Source organism: Maylandia zebra, linkage group LG3 (genome assembly GCF_041146795.1).
Source record: "Maylandia zebra isolate NMK-2024a linkage group LG3, Mzebra_GT3a, whole genome shotgun sequence".
Taxonomy (NCBI): domain Eukaryota; kingdom Metazoa; phylum Chordata; class Actinopteri; order Cichliformes; family Cichlidae; genus Maylandia; species Maylandia zebra.
Genome location: NC_135169.1, coordinates 42,174,007 through 42,195,686, shown reverse-complemented (window position 1 = coordinate 42,195,686; position 21,680 = coordinate 42,174,007). Strand labels below are relative to the sequence as shown.

General features: G+C 41.1%; 4 protein-coding genes and 1 non-coding gene across 11 annotated transcripts in view; 3 read left to right on the top strand and 2 right to left on the bottom strand.

Moving 5' to 3' along the window:
- LOC101469483 (ADAMTS-like protein 1) overlaps positions 1–3,360 on the top strand; it is a 100,809-nt gene extending 97,449 nt beyond the window's left edge. For 3 of the 4 annotated variants that reach the window (XM_004554381.4, XM_004554383.4, XM_004554384.3), the window contains 3 exons: positions 44–153; positions 303–523; positions 1,373–3,360. In XM_004554381.4, the coding sequence (XP_004554438.2) occupies positions 44–153; positions 303–523; positions 1,373–1,482 (441 nt within the window). In that variant the 3' untranslated portion in view covers positions 1,483–3,360. The remainder of the gene's footprint in view (positions 1–43; positions 154–302; positions 524–1,372) is intronic. The other variant, XM_004554382.4, reaches the window with a different exon arrangement.
- A 15-nt stretch (positions 3,361–3,375) lies between these two features.
- On the top strand, positions 3,376–8,497 carry LOC101470521 (NACHT, LRR and PYD domains-containing protein 3). Of its 2 annotated transcripts, XM_076881881.1 has the most exons (7): positions 3,376–3,868; positions 3,951–4,591; positions 5,628–7,347; positions 7,486–7,569; positions 7,658–7,741; positions 7,959–8,036; positions 8,128–8,497. In XM_076881881.1, exons 2-7 carry the CDS (start codon positions 4,300–4,302, stop codon positions 8,444–8,446), a joined length of 2,577 nt encoding a protein of 858 aa, XP_076737996.1. In that variant the 5' UTR covers positions 3,376–3,868; positions 3,951–4,299; the 3' UTR covers positions 8,447–8,497. The 2 variants fall into 2 exon arrangements, with proteins under 2 accessions (XP_076737996.1, XP_004554442.2); XM_004554385.3 differs by lacking the exon at positions 3,376–3,868 and having other exon boundaries at positions 3,878–4,591.
- A 937-nt stretch (positions 8,498–9,434) lies between these two features.
- trnai-aau (transfer RNA isoleucine (anticodon AAU)) lies at positions 9,435–9,508 on the bottom strand. Its single transcript has one exon. It is a non-coding gene; the product is annotated as a tRNA-Ile (tRNA).
- A 498-nt stretch (positions 9,509–10,006) lies between these two features.
- larp7 (La ribonucleoprotein 7, transcriptional regulator) lies at positions 10,007–16,883 on the top strand. Of its 2 annotated transcripts, none has more exons than XM_004554392.4 (13): positions 10,007–10,145; positions 10,910–11,121; positions 11,212–11,312; positions 11,449–11,532; positions 12,228–12,392; positions 12,502–12,610; positions 12,702–12,959; positions 13,170–13,323; positions 13,437–13,576; positions 15,435–15,547; positions 15,700–15,859; positions 16,049–16,140; positions 16,445–16,883. In XM_004554392.4, the coding sequence occupies exons 2-13, from the start codon at positions 10,923–10,925 to the stop codon at positions 16,520–16,522; spliced, it is 1,653 nt and encodes a 550-aa protein (XP_004554449.1). In that variant the 5' UTR covers positions 10,007–10,145; positions 10,910–10,922; the 3' UTR covers positions 16,523–16,883. The 2 variants fall into 2 exon arrangements, with proteins under 2 accessions (XP_004554449.1, XP_004554448.1); XM_004554391.4 differs by having other exon boundaries at positions 12,702–12,992.
- A 269-nt stretch (positions 16,884–17,152) lies between these two features.
- Positions 17,153–20,362, bottom strand: LOC101471574 (uncharacterized). Of its 2 annotated transcripts, XM_004554389.6 has the most exons (4): positions 20,098–20,362; positions 18,602–18,760; positions 18,131–18,273; positions 17,153–18,039 (listed from the first exon to the last, which is right to left on the bottom strand). In XM_004554389.6, exons 1-4 carry the CDS (start codon positions 20,178–20,180, stop codon positions 17,243–17,245), a joined length of 1,182 nt encoding a protein of 393 aa, XP_004554446.3. In that variant the 5' UTR covers positions 20,181–20,362; the 3' UTR covers positions 17,153–17,242. The 2 variants fall into 2 exon arrangements, with proteins under 2 accessions (XP_004554446.3, XP_004554447.3); XM_004554390.6 differs by lacking the exon at positions 18,602–18,760.
- Between the last annotated feature and the right edge of the window lie 1,318 nt (positions 20,363–21,680).

Below are 21,680 nucleotides of genomic sequence, written 5' to 3'. Positions count from 1 at the left end.
TTGTAATGATAGCTAGGAAATCTGATGAATTCTCCTCTTCCAGTGTCATGGCAGGTGTGTGGGTCCCAGTTTGGCCACACAGCACCGCCATGTCTACTGCCAAGACCCCAATGGTACCAGAGTCCCCCACAGGATGTGCACTGGGCTCCACAGGTAAAGATGGGAATAAGATTAAGAATGTTTAATACTGTTGGTGATATGTGCTATCGATAGACATTTTAAAAATCCAGTTATGGTTCATATTACAAAGGAGAAAAAAGGCTATTCAGCAGAATACTATTTCAGGTATGTTCATATTTTAGGCCAAGCTCTTTGAGGAATTGCACCGCTGAGGCTTGTGCACTTCAGTGGCTCGTGGGGCCTTGGACACAGTGCACCGCCACGTGCGGACGGCACGGTTTCCAATCACGCCAGGTGACCTGCGTCCACCTTCGGACCAGCAAGGCCTTCCGAGACCGTCACTGCACGTGGAGGCCTCGGCCTGCCAGCTGGCAGCGATGTAACATTTTATCCTGCGGCAGAGGTGAGAAAAAGTTACAGTAATGTCAAGTGTGAGTCATAAATAAATGTACAACATATTGTGGGTTTTTGCGAATTTTATTTTAGTTTCTATTGCTTAAAAATGTTTGGGTTATTTTTTTTAATTGCAACTTTATGATTTTCTTCTTTTGAGGGGAAGAAATTCTAGAAGGCAGAAATTTAGGAAGTTCAGAATAGATTTTACAATGAGAAGTGCAACTGAAATGCTCCGTGAGCCTGCTTGCAAAAGCAGAACACCATACAGTGCCTTCATAGGCAGTCACTGAATCCTCTTATTGCATGTTTTTGATCACATTGACATCTTTGCCTTATTAAAGAATCACACCAATAACGCCTGATGGGTCAAACTTTGTTTTCTAGCAACACAAAATTGTTGCAGTGGTTTTAGTTAAATGCAGTTGCTCACACTCTACCTTCATTTCAACTAAAAAACAAAACAAAAGATGAAAAGACAATCTAGTTGTGTTTGCACTTGAGCCCAGCGCATAATAAACATAGCTGTGGTTTCATATGATGAGACTTGGCAGTATCTGTCTCTAACTTGTCTGTTGGCACCCCATTACAAAACTGGTGAAGGAAACTTTGCCCGCGGTGCTTAAAGTGCTGAAAAATTGCCTTAAAAAACCAACAAAAGCCTCTGCTGTGTCAGGTATTTCCAGAAACAATGTGCCGGTTAATTAGAAAAAGCCACAGACCACAGTGAGAGAAAGATTGCCAAATGTTTACGAATTAGAGCACTGGACCTGAAATTTCCAACAATATATCCATAGCTAAGCACTACAGCCCACAGCCGCGACTGTGCATAGTAAAACGTATCCTCTGTATATTCCAGCAGGAGAGTGCCGGGACAGCACGAGGTACTGTGAGAAGGTGCGGCAGCTGGAGCTTTGCCTGCTGCCCCAGTTTAAGAGCCGCTGCTGTTTCTCCTGCCGAAACACCTGAAACGGAGATGTGAGAACGTTGGTGAAAAATCTGGAAAGGTCAGGGAAGGTGTCACGGAAGTCAAGGAACCTCTATGCCTATCCCAACACCCTCCAATGTCTTCAACGATCGCTCCTGGATTCCCGAGTGCGGAGGAATGTTTGTTTGTCATACCCAAAAGTGACTAAAATCGACTTTTAAGATACCATACGTGGGTTTGAATTCAAAATTATTGCTACGAGAGGAAACCACGTCTGTTAATGAAGGCTTTGGTTTTACTTCTTTATTTTTAATTTAAATCTGAAGTTCGTACAAACAGCTTTTGTGTCCCAAACAGTAGATATATTTCCAGTGTGAGCAGTAGGAACTCTGCGGTTTCATAAAGGGGAACTAAAGCCTTAAAAGCCGTGATTACGGTCATGTCCACATTAACAAAATCTGAGCAACGTAATCTTCAGTTTCAGGTTCCTGAGCAAACGGAAGATCACTATCATGTTCCTCTGAAACACAATCACTCCACGCCAAATTAAGTTTATATGATTGCATTCAAATTTACGAAGTAATGCGATGTTAATAATCGGCCTAAATAGATGACTGACTTCATACCAAGGAATTCTGGGTAAACGCCAAGCTTGTGATAACCACTGGATAGCTCTGTGTTTGTCTTTACTGCTAGGATTTTGATGCTAAGTGAGCTTTTATGAACGTAGCAATGGGTTAAAAAGGGGTGGAAAACTGAAAACCAGCTTGATGCTGCTTAAGTGAGAACGATGACAAAATAAAGCCTAGTATTAAATAACTGGGACACATTTAGTACCAGCCACACTTGGAAAAAAGTTTTCATAAACATAAAATATTAATTTTAAGCAAAATGCAACAAAAATGCATAAAATCAAAGGTTTATTTATTCAAATAATTAATCAGTAAGGGAAATGTGGTCGGTGTAAACTGAATGTATACCATATATCAAGTAACTTGAATTTGACCAGATTACATTAAGTTTATCATTTTACATGTACTTATGTTACAAAATTACACGGAAAGTTTACATTTAATCAAATTAAAGCCAACATTTTGGGCATGAATAGATTTAGCACATGTTGACCATAATAACTGGTCTTTCAAAGCAGCAAGGGAGTCCGATTGCAGTTTTTAGAGGGTAAGACTCAATTTTATTTTATTTTTTTTGCATGGGTTGCACTATAGGAGGTGTACGACTGAAGCAAATAATGTTTTGGGAAAAAAGGATTTTGCACTCAGAACTCATCCAAGTCTTTGTTAAAAACATGGCTTGCAGAGTTAATTTCTTTCTTTCTTTTTACGTAGTTTGTAAAGTTGCATTGTTTCAGTATTTTTGTTTTGTGATATTTCTTGAAAAGATATTTGCCAAACGTGTCCCTTTAACCACTCTGTGAAGTTACACACGCTCACACGCAGATCTGATAAAGTTCATCCAGTCCGCCATGTGTCACAGTGTCATATTTACATGTCTGTGAATGTATGATGGGAAGCTTTGCAGTGATCATTACTAATGTGTCGTGTGGACACATTAGTAATGGACTTGGTCTCTGCGTCCTGGGTTCCACAGAGCTTCACTGTCATCAGGTGCAACCCAGCTTTAGCTGAAGACTACTTGGCCCTACGCTGAGGTGTGGTTATGTGATATCACAAGAGGAAAATATTGTATCACATGTCATTTTCTTAAGTTATGTAGATATTTGTCATTTAAACTATTTATTTCCATGTGTGTCCCTGAGCAAAGTTTCTGTAAATATTACAGGGGTGGGTCTCTCCTTGCGGCTGATGGTAGTTGATGTGCATGCGATGGGGACCCCCTGCTGGTGACTTGATGTGTTGCTCCCTATCGTTAAATAAAACCAAATACATTCCTTTTTATAATCTGGTTGTTGTGATTGCTCTTCTTTCTTCTATATATATATTTTTTTTTTTCATGGGAAAGTCCATATTATGGAGTCAGAGATCAACATTAACAAATCGACATTGATGTCTGTATTACAAATAACAAGAGCAGGAATTTCAACATATAGTAGTGCTGTCATCATGAAAAGGGACACTTCCTGTCAGGATCTGAAGGCGCCCTAACCGGTCGACCTGCCAGTGTGTATATTTGTGTGCATATTTGTGTGCGTGTGTATGTGTCTCTCCTATCGCCCTGTCTTCCCCTCCGGCTCCGCTGTGATGTGTTAGGGGGTAACCTAGCAACAGGCTACCTCCGACCCAGAAGTGCTGTCGCCCGGAGCTGCCGCACCTGCAGTCAATCCACCAGCTGCTGCCAATCAACTACCATCTTCAGCAGAAAAACAAACAAACAAAAAAACATCTTCAGCAGGGCTACTTAATGGTGTGGCTGAGCGACAGACAGCGCTGGAGTATTGCACTAAGCCTGGTAGTGTTTTCGAGTCGCTAATGTTATTGAAGTACTGTCTGATCTTCGTACTCATTTTGCTGTCGTGTGTGTGTTCACCCAGGGATTGACGGAGGATTTACGGACACAAAGGAAGCACTTGGAGGAGAGACGGGCACTACCACGCACTATCACCATTGTTGCACATTTGAACTGTTGTCACCTTGCTACACTGTGAATAAATGCACTGTCATTATTTCTGAGCTCCGCGCCTGAGTCCACTCTTTAACAACCGTGACACTTCCCTTTTTATATCTGATATAAACTTGTCTCTCTCTGTTTCTCAACTTGGGGAGAGGAACAGCAGTTCACAAGATCCCTGTTGGCGTCAAAAGGAGGAAATTCTTGCCATGATCTGACTATATAACCACGTCATTTTTTGATTCATTCTCAGGACTGTTTTACATTAAATTATGGTGGAAAAGGGTTTTCATCATTCCTGTTTGACAGCAGTGAGGGTGCTGCGAGTTTCTCTTGTGGATGAACTAGAAGGACAGGTCGACTCTCTGGTAGAATTCCTAGTGTGCCGGGAAGTGTTCACTCGAGATGATCGCGAGGAAGTGTTATGTCAGCTGGGTCCCCGGATGAGAGTGAGAAAGGTGCTGGATATCCTGGAGTGCAAAGGCGAGGAAGCGGCCAGGATTTTTCTTAATGTTAAAAGTCACTATCAGTACTGCAAAGAAGCGGATCCACCTCAGTCCAGAGGTATGCATTTTCAATTTTAGCCACAGGAATGTCATTGATCAGCAGTGTTGGGCAAGTTACTTTGAAAAAGTAATTAATTATAGTTACTAGTTACTACTTCAAAAAAATAACTGAGTTAGTAACTGAGTTACAAGATTCTAAAATAATTAATTACTTGAAAAGTAACTATTGCGTTACTTAAAAAAAAAAAAAAGTTTAACCCCCTGGGGATCCAGGGTATAATTGGCCATTTTTAACTACTTGTGATTTTCCCTCCACATTTCACCTTTAAAAACTGTTTATTTGCCTTGTTTGGTATCATTCTTTTCAGCACAACCTCACGTGTCTGAATTTACAGTTATGTTTTCATTTTGACATACTGTATTAACACAATTGATCTAAAATCATCAAAAAACAAAATCAGAGTAGAAAAAGTTATATTTTTTTACTGTAACAAAAACAAACATGTTTAATGAATCATATTTCATAACTTTAAATACAAATATAAATCCTATGCACAAGTTTTGCAAACAACAAATTCATTTGCATCCATTTACCTTTTACCTTGAGTTTTTAAATAACCCTTTCAAACTATTTACAGAACAATCAGCTGTTCTGCATTCAAGAAGATGCCTCACAAATTATTTGTGCCACTCCAAAGAAATAATTTCTGTCCACTATAAAGGAGAACACCACAGCCTGATACCTGCAGGTCTGACAGCAGCAGGTGTATCACTCCTGTTTCTAACCTGGAGACAGCAGTCGCCTCATTGTTCTGACACACAACACAAAACTATCAACAACACTGCACACTAACTACACAAGCTACACTACCGTTGATCAGTTCAAGATAAGGTTTTCTCTTAACTTTAGTTGGCAGGGGTGTGTCTGAAAGGGGGAAACAGAATGGTAATTTATACCGCAAGTACAGTCTAGTCAAGCACTGTACTGAAATGTATCCTGTCCTCATCCTATATACCTGTATATATTTTTTCCAGCTATACAAGTACATATGAGTGGAAGTGGAAAATTATACTGAGCTTCTTTTCTTCTACAGAGTACAGCAAAGCGAAACAAAAACACAAAGAAGTCCTGAGGCGCAGGAGTGAGAGCATGCTTTTCTACAACACCCGGCACGGAGAGAAAATTCAGTTTTCCGAACATTATGTCAATCTTCTCTTAGTTGACGGACACCAGGGATTAGAAAATAAAAGGCATGAGGTGCTGACCTTTGGACAGAAGCGACTGTGTCAGCAGAAGTCAGCAGTGCATGAGAAAATCACACCAGCTGAACTGTTCTCATGTGCAAAGGCAGTTCGTCCAGTCAGGAAGGTTCTGGTATCGGGGGTGGCTGGAATCGGAAAAACTATCCTGGTGCAAAAGATGTTGTTTGATTTTGGGGGAAACAAGGACCACCTTGCCTTTGACTTCATCATACACATGACCTTCAGAGACTTGAATCTGATTGACGAGCCCACAAGTTTACGAGAGTTGATCTTGCGCAAAAACAGGCACCTTGCTAAAGAACTGGATAACATCTTGGCAAATGACAACAAACTGCTGATCATCCTGGATGGCTTTGATGAGTTCAGACACTACAGGAGCTGCGACGTAGACTCTTTTGTAACTGAACCAGATGAAGATGCAGAGGTTATGGAGGTTATTGGAAGCTTGATGCAGGGTGAACTACTACCAAATGCTTCTGTGTTGCTCACAAGTCGGCCTGCAGCTATCAGCTACATCCCTGTGGGCTGCATTGACCGCTTTGTGCTCATTGCAGGGTTCTCCTTGGCCGAGGTTCAAGACTTCTTTTTTCGTTACTTCCAGGACAGGACCCTTGCTGACCGCATGTTCTCAGTGGTATCTGCAAATGAACTAATGCTGACACTGTGCTACATACCTGCATTTTGCTACATTGTCTGCTGCATCCTCAAAGAGAGCAAAGATCTTTGTGGGGGAAGCCCAAAGACCATGACGGATATTTACGTGCAGTACTTGGTGGCTTTGCTTCGATCTCACACCCAAGCGAGAGCTGAAACATGTCTTCAAGACCAAAGAGCGGGGGCCATCCAGCAGCTGTCTGATACTGTTTTAAAGCTGGGTCGACTTGCCTTCAAAAACCTACTGGAGCATCAAACATTATTTTATAGCAGCGACCGAGAGGTGGCAGCGTTAGAAGGGTCCAGCCTCGTTAGTGCTTTCCTCGACAAGACAATTGCAGAAGAACCTGGGTTCACTGAAGAGGTCTATTCATTTGCTCATCTTACTATTCAAGAGTTCTTTGCTGCAGTTTACTGTGCGGTGACGGATCACCCTTTGCCTGACGCACTTGAGCGCACATCATGTCCCAGAGATGTATCCAACAGTGGACACTTGGACCTTTTCAGCCGCTTCCTCTCTGGAATCCTCTCTGAGCGCAATGCCAGTCTTCTATCTAGGCAGGTGGGGATTTGCTGCCACAAAGAAAAAGCGAACGCATATCGTGAGAAAATCATCAGAGAACTGAGAGCTCTCTGTGAAAGTGGAGCCCACATCCTAAACCATTTGCATTGCTTGTTTGAGCAACAGGACCCCTCGTTAGCACTTGATGTGCAACCAAAGATGCTAAGAGTTAATGTTAGCGATGAAACGCTATCTCAAATGGACTACAATGCTATCAAGTATTTCCTAAACCTCACCGAGGGTAAAATATCAGAGCTGGATCTTACTGGGACTGGAATAAGCTGTGATACACTAAGAGATATTCAACATCTTTTGGGTAGATGTGAGAGTCTTTGGTGAGTTTCAGGTAAAATTCTGTTTCCAAGCTTTGATAGACCCTTCCATGTGGTTGCAACCTTATCAATTGCTTATGGAGCGCCACATATGGAAAGTGCTTGCACAATATGTATTTACTGCTCCATCTCATGTTTAAGGCTTGGAGAAAACAACCTGGATATGGAAGCAGTACAGGTCATTGCTGATGTGTTGAAGGAATCGGAGAATATTGTGTACCTCGGGTAAGGTGTTAGTTAGTTTTACCACATTTTTGGAACAATGTATGACAAAGAATCATCCAGATGATGTCACCCTTTCTGTTCCTCTTAGACTTGGGTGGACAAACATTAGTGATGACGAGCTTCTGGTCCTTGCTTGTGCAATAGGGGTTAAAAAAAAGCTTCAGGAGTTGTGGTAAGAAACTTTTTGAGTTGTTTTATTATCCTGGCACATGATGCTGATGTTTGAGGAAATGGGAGTTTTCCAGTGTCGAGGATGACTGTGACGGTTTGATTTAAGAGTTTTTAAAAGGTCATAGATTACACCTATGTTGTAATAAACTACGCTTATATTTAAAGGCTTTTTTATGTAAATATGAAAAACCTTTATTGTTCCCCCTGTGATGGAACAGGATGGAAGGCAACCGAGTGAGTTACAGAGGTCTGCTGTCATTAAGCGACTTGATCCCAGATCCTCTGAAAAACGTTGTGTGAGTATTGAATTTTGAATCAAATAATTCAAAACAATACCTCACTAATTTGTATTTTCCTAGAGCTTATCCCCTTTCCCTCTTCCTATAGGGCGATATGGAATGACCTGACTGACAGAGAGCCAGAGTGCATGCAGACCAAGGCCAGCATCACTGTGAATTTCACAGACGATGCTTCGTGGGCAGAGTGGCAGAAATGGGTTTTTAAAAGGTGTGAGGTCAGCAGCAATGAGAAGTTGCTGATGGTACTTCACAAAGTGTGCAACATATCGACCCACCACTTCGAAGCTCAGTGGACGAAGACCTTCTACAGTCAACTTTCACAGCTCATCAAGAGCAGAATTGAGAGCTGTACCGAGGAGGAAATGTGCAAGAAGCTCAAAAAGTTTGACAGCTTTTTGGAGCTATGATGAAAAACACTGCCCTTATGTTACAAGCTGTTAATAAATTGTTGGTTTGCATTGTGATTGTTTTTTTGAAGACAGTAATAATAATAATATAATAACTGTAATAATCATAAAAATAATTTTTAAAAAGCAATATACCTCTCCCTCCCCTGCAAACAAGTCTCAAAATGGATAAAGGGAAATCATATCAGTTTCATCAATCACAGAAGTAATTTCTTTACTTCTGTTTTCACAGTAGAGAATTATGACATCCAGAAGTATAGGGTCATTATAAATGGTAGTTTACACTTCATTACATTCCCCAGAGATTTTTGGTCCGTGTTGACATGATAGCATCACACGGTTGCTGCAGATTTGTTGGCTGTACATCCATGATGTACCCATTCTGCCAAAAGTGCTCTGTTGGATTGAGATCTGGTGACTGTGGGTGTCATTTGAGTACAGTAGACTCATTGTCATGTTCAAGAAACCAGTTTGACAAGATCTGAGATTTTTGACATGAGCCAGCTATGTGAGTGCACTGGAGTCATAATTACCAATGAGCCTCAGTGTGTATGTCAAGAAAATATTCCCTATGCCATTAAAGCAGTTGCAAGAGCAGGCTAAGGTGCTTGGAAAGAAAAGCGTCTGGACTTCTTTAAGTTGCTTGAAGAAGTTTCACCTCTCATCCGAGAAGCTTCTTCAGTTCTAAGGTCAAATGGTGGAGAGTCTCACATTTAAGCCCTACGGGAGTGTGCCTCCAAAGAGGATCATTGAACCCCCAATGATCTCTTACCTAATCACACAAGCCAAGGAGTGAAAATGGGTGTAGGTCACAATCAGCCAAGGAGGATGATTAGGGGGTCGATTTTCCCTCTTGGGGTCCAAACGCTTTTCTTTCCAAGCTCCTTAGACAACAATGACCTGGATGACTGAGGACCTTCACAGACAGTTGAAAAGTGGTTTTTGTGGTCCACATGGATAGGTGGGGAAAAAAAAGAAAATTAGTGACTGGCCCGTACGGGGATCGAACCCGCGACCTTGGCGTTATTAGCACCACGCTCTAACCAACTGAGCTAACCGGCCAAGTTGTAAAAAGCGACGTAAAAGTACGTATAAAAATGATAGTCACTATGTATTGAAAACTTGTTTTTAGTGATAGACGACTTACTTTCACCTTACGGACTTTGACAGAAATAAACAGGGCTGAATACAAAATAAAACTAAAAAAGTTTCGAAATTTGAAAATTTTGTGGTAGTGAAAATAAAAGAATAAACATGTTAATGTTGAAGAACAGATAGCATAACAAGCATTGCATCCATTATCAATATTATTCTATTTCTAAAAGCCTTTTTACAAATTATTTATTGACATTTTAACATGTGTATAAAGTGATTATTATTATCGTTATTATGCTATTATTTTACTATCAAATACAATGAGTGATTAGGTAGACTGTGCTGTGTTTTTTATTATCTTACATTTAGATTCACTAGTTTGCAGAATAAAATGTGGATGTTACAACCTTCGTGTTTGTTGTTTTTTTACGGTGGAATTATTCACCGGAAGTTGTGTAAGTTGCGGCTCGCTCTTATGACGAATTTACCGTGCGACGTTACTTTGCGAAGCAGCGCCGTTTGCGTGAAGATATCACGCTAGCTGCTGGTTTGTTATTTTTCTGAACTCGGTGTTAGTCTGGACTGTTTTCGCATCTGGAGCACGGTGAGTTATGTGAATCTTTCGGTCTCCTGAACGTTGAGAAAAAATCTGGCGGACTTTAAAAAATTTTGGCATGACGGAAGGGTTTTTTTAAAGTCACCACCCGCGAATTTCCAATTACTAACTTGGACGGCAGTGTTAGCTAACCACCAGTCTGGCAGCAAGGCATTCCCTGTGCACTTAGTAAAGAGCTAAATTCAAAACTAACAGTTTATATGTACGTTTCTTACCAATAATTTTATCAATAAAATGATGGCATTATAAAAGGGGCGTGTTCGATATGGAGTGTGCAATCTGAAAATGGGTCAGAGTGGGCAAAACGTGCAAACAAACCCCACGAATTTAATATAAATATTACTACGAAGCAGGATTTGGAGTTAGCAGCATAATTTATGTCAGTTTGGGGGCAAAAGGGTGGTTTTGATTATTGAAACTCTCGTTTAAACTAGTTGGTACTCGCACATCACACCTATTAAGATCATATGGTTGATTATGTATCTCTATAGTTAAATTTAATGGTATGGCGTTTTGTAACTTGCTGCTGTTGTTCTTGTGAGACGCCAGACCTGTCTAAATTTTGGATTAAACCTTTCACAGCAGCATTGGCCCTGAACAGGCACAAGGTAGATCAGAAAAACCTGAATGGACTTTTCCAACTCATAGCCTTCATCTTGGTATCTCTTAGCATGGCTGTTGTTTGATATATGTTGAACTTGCCTTTTAGTACAGGCTCTAATCTCATAACAACACAAGCGTCTTTGTTGCAGTCCTGCCCCCGAGATGATTAACTCAGAGAGGGGAGCTACCAATGCTGCGGCAGCAGAGCCCAGCGACAAGAAGGAGATGGAAAAGAAGAAGAGGTCCCGAGTCAAACAGCTGCTCAGTGAGGTGAAGAAACAAGTGGAATTCTGGTTTGGCGACGTCAACCTGAGCAAGGACCGCTTTCTGAAAAAGCTCATGGAGGAATCTGACCGTGGATGTAAGAAGCTATCAATACTTTATACGTTTCACTGACTCTTTTTGACTTGGGAACAGCCTTAAACTTGTTACCACACATTATTTCTTATAGATGTTGATATATCTGTGTTGGCAAGCTTCAATCGAATGAAGCAGCTGACAACTGACACAAAGCTCATTGCCAGGGCGCTAAAGAATTCATCTGTAGTTGAGGTACTGTAAAGTAAATTTTCATTTTGTTAATGCTTTATAACTTACAGTATTTGCATAATATAGAATCATTTAAGTGTGTGTGTGTGTGTGTGTGTGTGTGTGTGTGTGTGTGTGTGTGTGTGTGTGTGTGTTTCAGCTCAACCTCGAGGGAACTAAAGTAAGGCGTCAGCTTCCAATTGGGGAACTACCGAATGATGTGGACAGTCGCACGGTTTACGTGGTAAAAAAAAGAAAAAGTCCTCTGGTGTCTGTTTGATATGTTTGCTTTTCACGTGAATTTTAATACTTTCCATTGTTTTAATTATCACCAATTAAAGAGAGCAGAAACGATTCTATACATTACACCTGAACGCAACATTTCTCTATGATAATAATGTGATGTAACGTCTATAATGTGATAATGTGGTCGCCTTAGGCACACGGCTGTGACTACGCCCCACCTGCCTGTCATTCACATTTTCTTTAACCCTGATTCCAAAAGAGTTGGGACGTTGTTTAAAATGTAAATAAAACCAGATTGACAGCAAAAGGTCTCATAAAAGTCAGGACAGGGTCATGTTTCCCAGAGGGTAGCATCCCCTCTTCTTTTAACGGTCTGTGAACATCTGGATACTGAGGAGACCAGCTGCAGTACTTTTGGTAGAGGGCTAAAGATCACAGGCATTCAAATAATGGTTTTCATCCTTTTCCTCTCACACACTGTCCCAACATTTTTGGAATCGGGGTTGTATATACAAGTTTCAGCCAAGCAAAAGAAAGTCTTTAAAAAGAGAGGATAAGGTGCTTGGTGCATCCACTCTTTGTTTCAGTCAGGACCAAGTATTAGAACAGCATCATCTTCTCCCTGTTGTTCGCCTGCTCTAAAATCTTCTTGGATCCCAAACTAATGATTCTTTCTTCTTCTCTTTTTCTAAGGAACTTTTGCCAAAGGATGTGACACACAGCTGGATAGAAAGAGTGTTCACAAAATGTGGAAATGTGGTTTATGTCAGCATCCCCAGATACAAGTCCTCCAGGGACTCCAAGGGTTTTGCCTTTGTCGAGTTTGAGAAAGAGGAGCAAGCACAGAAAGCTATAGAGGTGAGAACTCAGTGGGAATATTTCCACAGCTATGATGTCGTTGACGTTAACGTGGTGTTTGTTTTTGGCTGGTAGAAAAGATCATGGAAGAATTTGATCTTTCAAACAGATGCTGAACAATCCTCCTGAAGATGCTCCCAGGAAACCAGGGATTTTCCCCAAGACGTTGCACAGGAAGCCAATTTCTCTCTCAGCTGACAATCCAGCATCTCGGATAGGTGATTTTATTTGGCGCCGTTGCAATATTGAAGTAAAGGATAGCGCTGCAAAGTGTATTTATCCTGGCTTCTTTACATCCATGTGCTGCAGGTGAAGAAGAAGAGAAGAAGAAGCGAAAGAAGAAGAAAAGGAAAGAAGGTGCCACGGCACAGGCGCCCGCAGAGGAAGTCAAAGAGCAGGCGATGGAAGCGGAGGCGGCTGAGCAAAAGAAAGATTTTGACCCAGAGGCCACCGGCGCTCACAAGACACCAAGCAAACTGTCAGAGAAGAAAAGACGGCGGTCACATACGGCGGAGGGATCGGAGAGCGATGTACCATCGAAGATAAGAAAAACCAGCGAAAGTGAAGGTGGGGAGAGGGAGAAAGACGGAGCACGGAGTAGTAAGTCGTCTCTAAGCCACCAGTGTAAAAAAAAAGAAAACTACAAAAAGATCTAAATGGGACAGCTGTTTGTCATTTTACCTCCTCATTGTTCCTCATTTTAAGGTCAAATTTAAGTCTTTTTACACCCAAACCACAAAGTTGGTTGTTGTGTTAACGCTGTCCTTCCCCTCATAGAGTCGCCCACTCACAGGGACGCACAGCAGGCTGTTGAGAAGGGCAAAGAAAACAGAGACGACTCAACAGTTAAAGCAAAAAGGAAGAGAAAAAAGAAGCACAAAGAGAAACTGAAAATTGGGGAAGAAGTGATTCCACTCCGGGTGCTTTCAAAGTACGAACCTGCATCCCTTGTTCTAACGAGTTAATACAATTGTAAAAGGTTTTATAACTAGCAAACTGAACCCACTCTGTCGGCCGTGTTATTCCTTCTTTTTCCACATCAAGGAAAGACTGGCTTGGATTAAAGCAGGAGTACCTGACCTTGCAGAAAAGCAGTATGTCAGCCCTGAAGAAGTGCATGACTAAAATAAATGACAAGGAGCACAAGATGATGGAGACAGATGGTGACCCTCGGGATGCAAATGGTGAGTTCTCTTCCAAACCTCACTCATAGGCCTCTAACTTTAAAATGTTTCCCCCATCCTCCTTTATAATTCCCACATATCTCTTTTTCTGCATCCACAGGTAAGTTGAGAAAGCACCACAATGATAATGAGAATCCCATAAACTTTCCAATGTTGCGTGTCTCATTAAACTTGGCATTAGCTGGGGTGGCATTTGCAGTAAGTGGGCAAGTGCTGAAATTTCCATGTGTTGAAAACAGAAGTGTATGATAAAACAGGAAACAACGATGCTGAACTGACAAAGATTTTGGCCTGGATTTTTGGGAAAGTGTTTTAAAATAATTGAAAGAAAATTTTCACTCGACATTCGTCAACATCGCACCAGAAATCACACAGCTTTACTCTGACAAGGACAGATTGCACTGTTCAGCTGCTCATTAACACAATTATCCAATCAGCCAATCACATGGCAGTAACTCAGTGCATGCATTCATGCAAACATGACCGTGCTGAAGTTCAAACTGAGCATCACGATAATGAGGAAGAAAGGTGATTTGAGTGAGTTTGAATGTGGCGTGGTTGTTGGTGTCATAGGGCGGGTCTTAGTTTTCAAGAAACGGTTCATCTGCTGGGAGTTTCCCACACAGCTATTTCGAGGGTTTACACAGGATGGTGTAAAGAAAGGAAAAGGAAAGGAAAAAAAATCCAGTGAACGGCGGGGATACTCAGGAGAGAGAGGCCAGACTTCAAGTTTGCTAGAAGTAGGGACGTTCCTGGTGACTAATTTCTTAGTCGACTAAACGAGGAAAAAAGAAATGAGACTAACAGTCTAGTTTAAAACAAAGAAACACTCAGATATCAAGTGAAATTTTAGGACCTTCTAATGGATAATAGCAAAAAAGTGTCCAAACAAAGGCATTTGAAGCCTTTAATCACAACAATGAATTCTATTATGGATACTGTGTTCTATTCTAACAGGATAATGAAAAAGAAAAAAAACCTGATTTTAAATGTATGAAAATGTGTTACTTACAAAATATATTCAAGTATTATTAAAATATGCCAAATTAACAGCTGAAAGATAACAAATTGTTCTGCAATTCATAACAATCATTTCAATAAAAGTTCAAATATAAAGCAATAACAAAATGATTTGATGACAACATCTCTATTAAGCAGAGAAGTCCAAACCTCCCTGTGCCCAGCCACCTCCTTCAGCTGATCTGGGGGAACACTGGGACAAGAGATGTAATCTCTCCAGTGTGTTGTGGGCCTCCTCCAGGTAGGACAGGCCCAGAATACCTCACCCAGGAGGCGCCCACCTCAACTGGCTCCTTTGGATGTGGAGGAGTAGTGGTTCACCTCTGAACATCTCTCAAGCTAATTTCTTTAGCTTGATAATATCATTCTGCATTTTTGCACAACATTGTTGGGGGCTGCAGCTCCACCTGGTGGCAGATGAGTGCATAACATTTTGGACACAACAGCTTCCCGGGACTGGACATCAAATAAATGTTAAACATTAGATTAAAAGACTAGTCATAATAGAGATTAGTCACACTCACAATCTCTAGTAGGAAGGTGACAGTAACTCATCATAGCTGAGGTGTGCAGAAGAGCACCTCTGAATGCACCACACGTGGAGACTTTAAGTAGATGTTTTGAGGGCAGAATTGGGTCCAAACCAGTACTAGAAACATGTACCTAATATAGTGGCCAGTTTGTGTATATTAACAAGCTGCCAGAATCTGGGTGAAGCTTATTGAAATGTATATCTCATTTATCTTAGAACTATATACATTTACAGCTTTCAGTATGTTGGAATTCAGCACTAAAACCTCTGAAATTCAACTGATTTGTGTTTTTGCCTTTTGTCTAGTTGATGAGAATAACAAAAGTGAAAAGGCAGCTAAGCAAGGACCTCAGTTTGTCAGTGGGGTCATCGTGAAGATTACAGACAACAAGCCGCTACCAGGGAGGAAAATAATCAAGGTACTTTCTTTTGTAGCTTTGCATGATTCAGAGTTCAAAGTAATCCTCCTTTGTTTTAACACATGGTGTGGTGCAGCCCCACAGTTCAGTTGTGTATCCACATTACACGATGATTCCCGTAACCCCGCTAAAGAATGACACTGTGTGTGTAGGACGCGCTGTGTAAAATTTCTCCAGTGGCCTATGTTGACATCTTGGAAGGAGACGCTGAGGGACACATCCGCTTTCACAGCCCAGAGGAAGCGAGAGCAGTTAGCGACGTCAGAGCAGAGCTGCAGAAAGAGCATAGCTGGAAGCTGGAGATCCTCACAGGTGTGAATTTTATTTCCTTATTTTCTCTGAAACCTTTTAAAAATTGTATTTTGTATGGATTTCATAACTGATGATGGAGAAAATGCTCTGTCGGGCCATCAGGCTTCTGTGTTTTTTAACCAAAGATTTGATAAAACTGTGAAAGGCGTCCTTTAATGAATTTCTCTGTTTCTTTCTTTATTTTTAAAGGTGACCATGAACAAAGGTACTGGCAGAAGATCCTCGTGGACCGCCAGGTCAAACTGAATCGTCCAAGGGAAAAGAAGCGGGGTACAGAAAAGGTGAGCTCTACCTTACAATGTGAAATACTCAAATCTGCATACATGCTGCAGTGTGCATCAGTGCATCTGTGATTATTTATTACATTATGTGTATAAACAACTTTAAACACGCACACAAAGCTGACTTTCTTTGTCAGTGTTGCAGCTAAATGCTGCACCTTCATGTTTTATACTCACAGGACAAAAAAAAAAGTCACTAATACCTGGAGTAATTTTATCACGTTAGCGCACCCATTCATACATACGCCTCCCTGTTGTCTATCTGCTATCTCATCTCATTTTTAATTTCCTGTCACATTTTCAGCTCATATCCAAAGCCGAAAAGATCATCATCGCCCGCGCCAAGGAGGCTAATAAGCACATCCACTTCGATGACGACTGACAGCTACTGAAATGAGTTTTTAACAGCCGAGCGAGGCTCTACTCTGTAAACTTAACATGATGTCATTTAAAGAGGACCGCTGATGTTGGTGTGTACCTGGAAGAAAGTGAACAGACCCTCATAAAGAAGATTAAAGGAATAGCCTTTAGCTTTGTTGTTGTTTGTTTTAGTTTAGTTTTTTTCTGGCACTGGAGCAGGTAATGTCATGTGGAATACAGACATTTTGGCACCATACTTTTAATTGATGGACTTTAAAAAGAGAAAAAGATTCTGTATAGATGTAAATATAATTGAGTTGGAAGTTCTCTCAGTTAAGACATTGCCTTGTGTTATTTTTTAATAAAATGTCATTTCATGATTACAGCATTTTGTGGTGTATTCACAATATAGTTTTGGAAAGTGCTCCTGAGGTTTGTATGAAACACATGGAGGTCATTTCAGCAGATTGGATTACTTCTTACTGAAACAGTGACTGATTTTAAAAAAGTGTACACTTATTATCTGTTGGAAGTCCACATCTGTCTGTCTAAACCTGTTTCCCATTAAGTGCCTCTCACTTTCAAGATTACATAAGAGTGAAATTGAGACGCTTACAAGTATAAAAATAGCTGATGTTACACAATCTCCCCATTCATGGCTTTTTTTTTTCTTTTTTTATTGCTGTAGAAGTAGAAACTACCTGAGGTAATAATGTGGCGAGACCACACCTTATCAGCCACCTTAGTTTCTGTCAGAAACCATGCAGCTGATTATTTGGTTGCTATGGTCTATACAGCTGTCGCCATCAGGCGAAGTCCCTCCTCGGCCCAAATTTCTGTACCAGTACATCTTGGATTCTCCGTTCTCTGTGGAGCATTCGAAGCTAGAAAGCACTTCAGTGTCTGTAGGACTCTGTGGTTTCTGTGTGGCACCTCTGGAGGAATTACAGGCTGAGGCCTTGTGTATTTTGGGGTGTTGTCTCAAAGTCTTTGGGCTGGCTTTGCTGTCGTCAGGAGATTTAGGTTTGCCCACTGACATGGTGGTTCTCACAGTGGTGAAGCTTTGCGGCGAATGCCAGACTCTGTAGTCGTCCGTCACGGTACTCGCTGCATGGCGGTGGACGTCATTTATCTCAAGGGCTGGCAGGTTTTTTACCTGGCAGTGAATGCTGTGGTCTCCTGGTGAAGAGAAATCTTTGGTGTGGCCCTGAAACTTGGTTTCAAGGGAACAACTGTTGAACCTCTCAAAACAATCACTGCCTTTGTCAAGGTCTTGGTGTGTAGACCAAGCCTGCTTTGGCTTGAAGGCCAGTCTCGGCTCCAGCGGGAAGTCCTTGCTGCTTTGGTTAGAGTGCTTCAGTTTGAATGGTCTGGGGTTTGTTGGGTGGGGGATGTAATCCGATTTATAGGTGGTGGTGTTTGCAATGTGTTCTGGTTCCTTCGCCAGTGCAAGCATGTTGCCTAATCCATGCTTGACTGTCAAACCGCCTTTCAGGATGATTGGCTGGTGCTTGCTGCCCTCCCAATGTTTAAAATCATCTGAGTGGAAAAAACAAAGCGGATTTAACTCAGGATGCAAATTTTGCCATATTCCTTGATATCTCACAGTAATATTCTTGAAGTTGCTTACTTTGATAGGCGCTCTGGTAGTCAGTCCTGGATGGTGTCTGGTTTGCAGGACTGAGTGGGCCTTTGCATCGTCTGTAGTCTGGCTCTGGTGGCTGTGGGACCTTTGGTGGCTTTTTTATCCATTTTTGCTGAATGTAAAATGATCTGAAACACACGACATACGATGAGCAGACCAACACATTTTTACTTCATGAATGATAGAAAACGAGAAAGATGCCACACCAACAACTTGTTTTCCTATTACCATTAATCAGCTGATTTCAGAGCAAAGATTACACAGTAGTCTTTGTTTTTTTGTGCACTGAAATGTTGTCATGGCCAGTTCAGTCTTATTTAGCTGAGAAAGCATCCATCAGTTGCTGTATGCACGTGGGCAGAGCGCCAGCCAGGTTTATCCCACTGTCCAAAACTGAAATATCTCTTTCCTCAGCTAACTAAAATCTAATGACATTATAAAGGGAAAAGAAAATACCTCAAAGAGGTAACCTCATGACTTGTCCCCTTCAGCGGATGGTAAGGGATCTTCTTTGTTGCTGTTGTCACGATTGCTACATAACAGGCGGGAGGAAGGAACCTCTCCTGGTACTCTGTGGTCATGGAGGTCTTTGTTTGGGGTTTCAGAGAGTGCTTCCTGGAAAGTTTATGGAGTGCATCATCACTTTAAAGGGGATCTATTTTTGCCTTTCATGCATTAGTTTCAAATAATGGTAACACAAAATAATCCTTGTGAGGCATCAGTTTAGGATGCTTGCTGCTCTAAACGCCCACTTTCATGCCCTTTTTTCTTTATTCTTGGCTCTGTAGTGTCAGTGACAAAAATAATCCTAATATAGCCATCACAGGCACATAACTCAGGCTGTGAGCACAGCACCTCCACCCACCTGCTGTTCAGACCTTCTGGTTACGGAGGCTGCCAATCAGAAAATGGCTTAAAGGGAGAGGGGCTGCAAAATGTTTTGAGTTTTTTTTTTTTTTTTTTCACAGCCTGCATCAAGTAGAGGTGGGTAGATCAATCTTAATATCGATAGTATTGATACCAGTGTTGATATTGGTATTGGATCAATACTAATGTGACAGATCAGTACTTTTCTATCCTCTAAGTTCAGTATGCAGCAAAAATAGACCTTAAACATACACTAAGAAAAATGTCTGAGCCTTTTTGTATTGGCTGCTACATCTATTTTACTTATAGCCTATAGCACATTTAAACAACAGAAATTAATCAAAAGTGATTTAGAGACAAACCCATTTACACCTCAAGTCTTTAAAAACAAACAAAAAACAAAAGCGGTTTCTAAATAGATGAAACACTGAAATGATAAGAATAACAATGATCTTTTAAGTAAAAATCAGTGATTTAGTAGTCATTAAAATGTGTTCAGATTTTGCAAATTTATGACTTTTAATGTTATAAATCACATAATCCAACATAATGTGCCTTTTTAAAAAATATCGGTAATGGTATAGGTAATACTTGCCCTGTATGTACTTTTGTATTGAATTGATACAAAAATCTGCGGTATGGCACAGCAATGATATCAAGGTTCAGATAATTAAAGATTTGTATTTAAATGTAGTTTAACTCAACTTTAATTTCAAAAAAGCAAAATAACGGGTTTTTTGGGGGTTTTTTTTTTTTAGGGTTTCAGCGGTGGAGTTAGCACCGCCAGTCCAAATCCCTCATAGCATTTTTAACTGAAAAGAGTGTATCCTATAGCATAAAGTCTGCTCACACCTCTTTTGGTGACACACAACTAACTACAAATGCTTCGTGTCCGTGTATCTGCACGCCAGCACATTCCATTAAAATTCAGTGAAATTTGAAAAAACACACGCAGAAACAAGCTAGCTCTTTCCGCTTTCGCATAAAACTGCTGAGTTTCCAACGAAAGAAAATATCTCTCTCTCTCTCTCTCACGCACACACGCGCGCACACACACACACGCATACACACACAACTGAGCTCACTTTATCTGCGCAGCTGGCTGCTCGTTGGTCTGCTGTCTGGCAGTTTTCAGGTGCATTTCTGCACCCTGGCTGGTTCTCGGCATCCCGCAGCTCCGACTTGTGGCAGTCCCGCTCTGTGGTCGCTGCAGGCCTAAAACATATGAATAATTGACGGCGTGAACATGGGACGTGTGCTGAACGAGAGTGGCTCGCGGCTAAAAATAAACATCGGTGGATTCGTGTGTGATGCGGGCCGGTTGTCATGGCGAGGACGCATGCTGTGAAGATGCGCGCGTGCAGCGAGACTCGAAACCTTTGCTCGAAGCGCTGTGTGCATGTCACCCGTGGATTTCTTTTTGCAACGTCACGCGGACTCCCATCTGTCACTTTGTAACTGCTTTGAGGGCATTTCTTTCTCCCCACTCCCTCCCACACCCTGCCCTAAAAAGCATAAAAGCATGTACACGTGCACCAACAACTACATATAAGTTGGAGTGGTCTGAAACAAACCGTGACCTCCCCGTGTGACCTATCCACAGAGTGTATGGTCCTGAGCACAAGTCTTAACAATTAGGTCTTGAATTCGTCAGATCTGGTGTAATGCTATGATCCCTCACTAGATGGCGCCCGCACATTAAAAAAAAGACCCATGACTCACAATTTACTTCACTTCTTAGTCTTTCTTGACACCAAGAATCAAATAAATTAGTTCATCCGTAATAAAAACTCTAAATGGTAAATGGATTAGTGCTTATATGACACCTTTTCTACTCTTTTACTCATAGCGCTTTTTAGAACATGACTCATTCATGTACCTTTTTCTAGTGCTTTCTATCTAACATTCGGACACTAGTGGATGCATCTGAGAGCAACCCAGGGTTCAATATCTTGCCCAAGGATACTTTGACATACAGACAACAGTAGCCAGAGATCAAAACATCAACCTTACAATTACATAAGTGACCTGCTCTTCTTTCTCCAGAGTCACAGGACCAAGTAAAACTACTTGTTTCAGTTTGGTGCTAGATACGATGAGCGCATAAACAAAAAGAATGAATATATATATATATATATATATATATATATATATATATATATACCCATGAGACCAGCACTATTTTTCCAGTCTTCTGTTGTCCAATTTTGGTAAACTTGTGCAAATTGTAGCCTCTGTTTCTTCTCAAATATTATGGTTTTGAGTCCCATCTGGCTTGCTGACAGCAGCACCCATCTGCTTCATGTTTTGACACATTGTGCACTCAGAGATGCTCTTCCGCGTACCTTGGTTGTAACGATTGCTTATTTGAGTTTCTGTTGTCTTCTTGTCAGCTCAAAGCACATTCTGAAACACTCACCACCAACAATGGCACATTCAAAGTCACTAAAATTCAGCTGAACTTCAGCGGGTCATCTTAACCCTGTCTATGTGTCTACTTGTACTGAGTTGCTGCCATGTGACTGGCTGATTAGATATTGGTGAAGGAGCAGGTGAACATGTGGGTACACAGTGAAACTTCATTTACGCTGATGTTTAATTTGATGTTTGGCGTGGTCTAAAGATACACAGTAAAAAAAAAAAACACAATAAAAGATACAAGATAAAG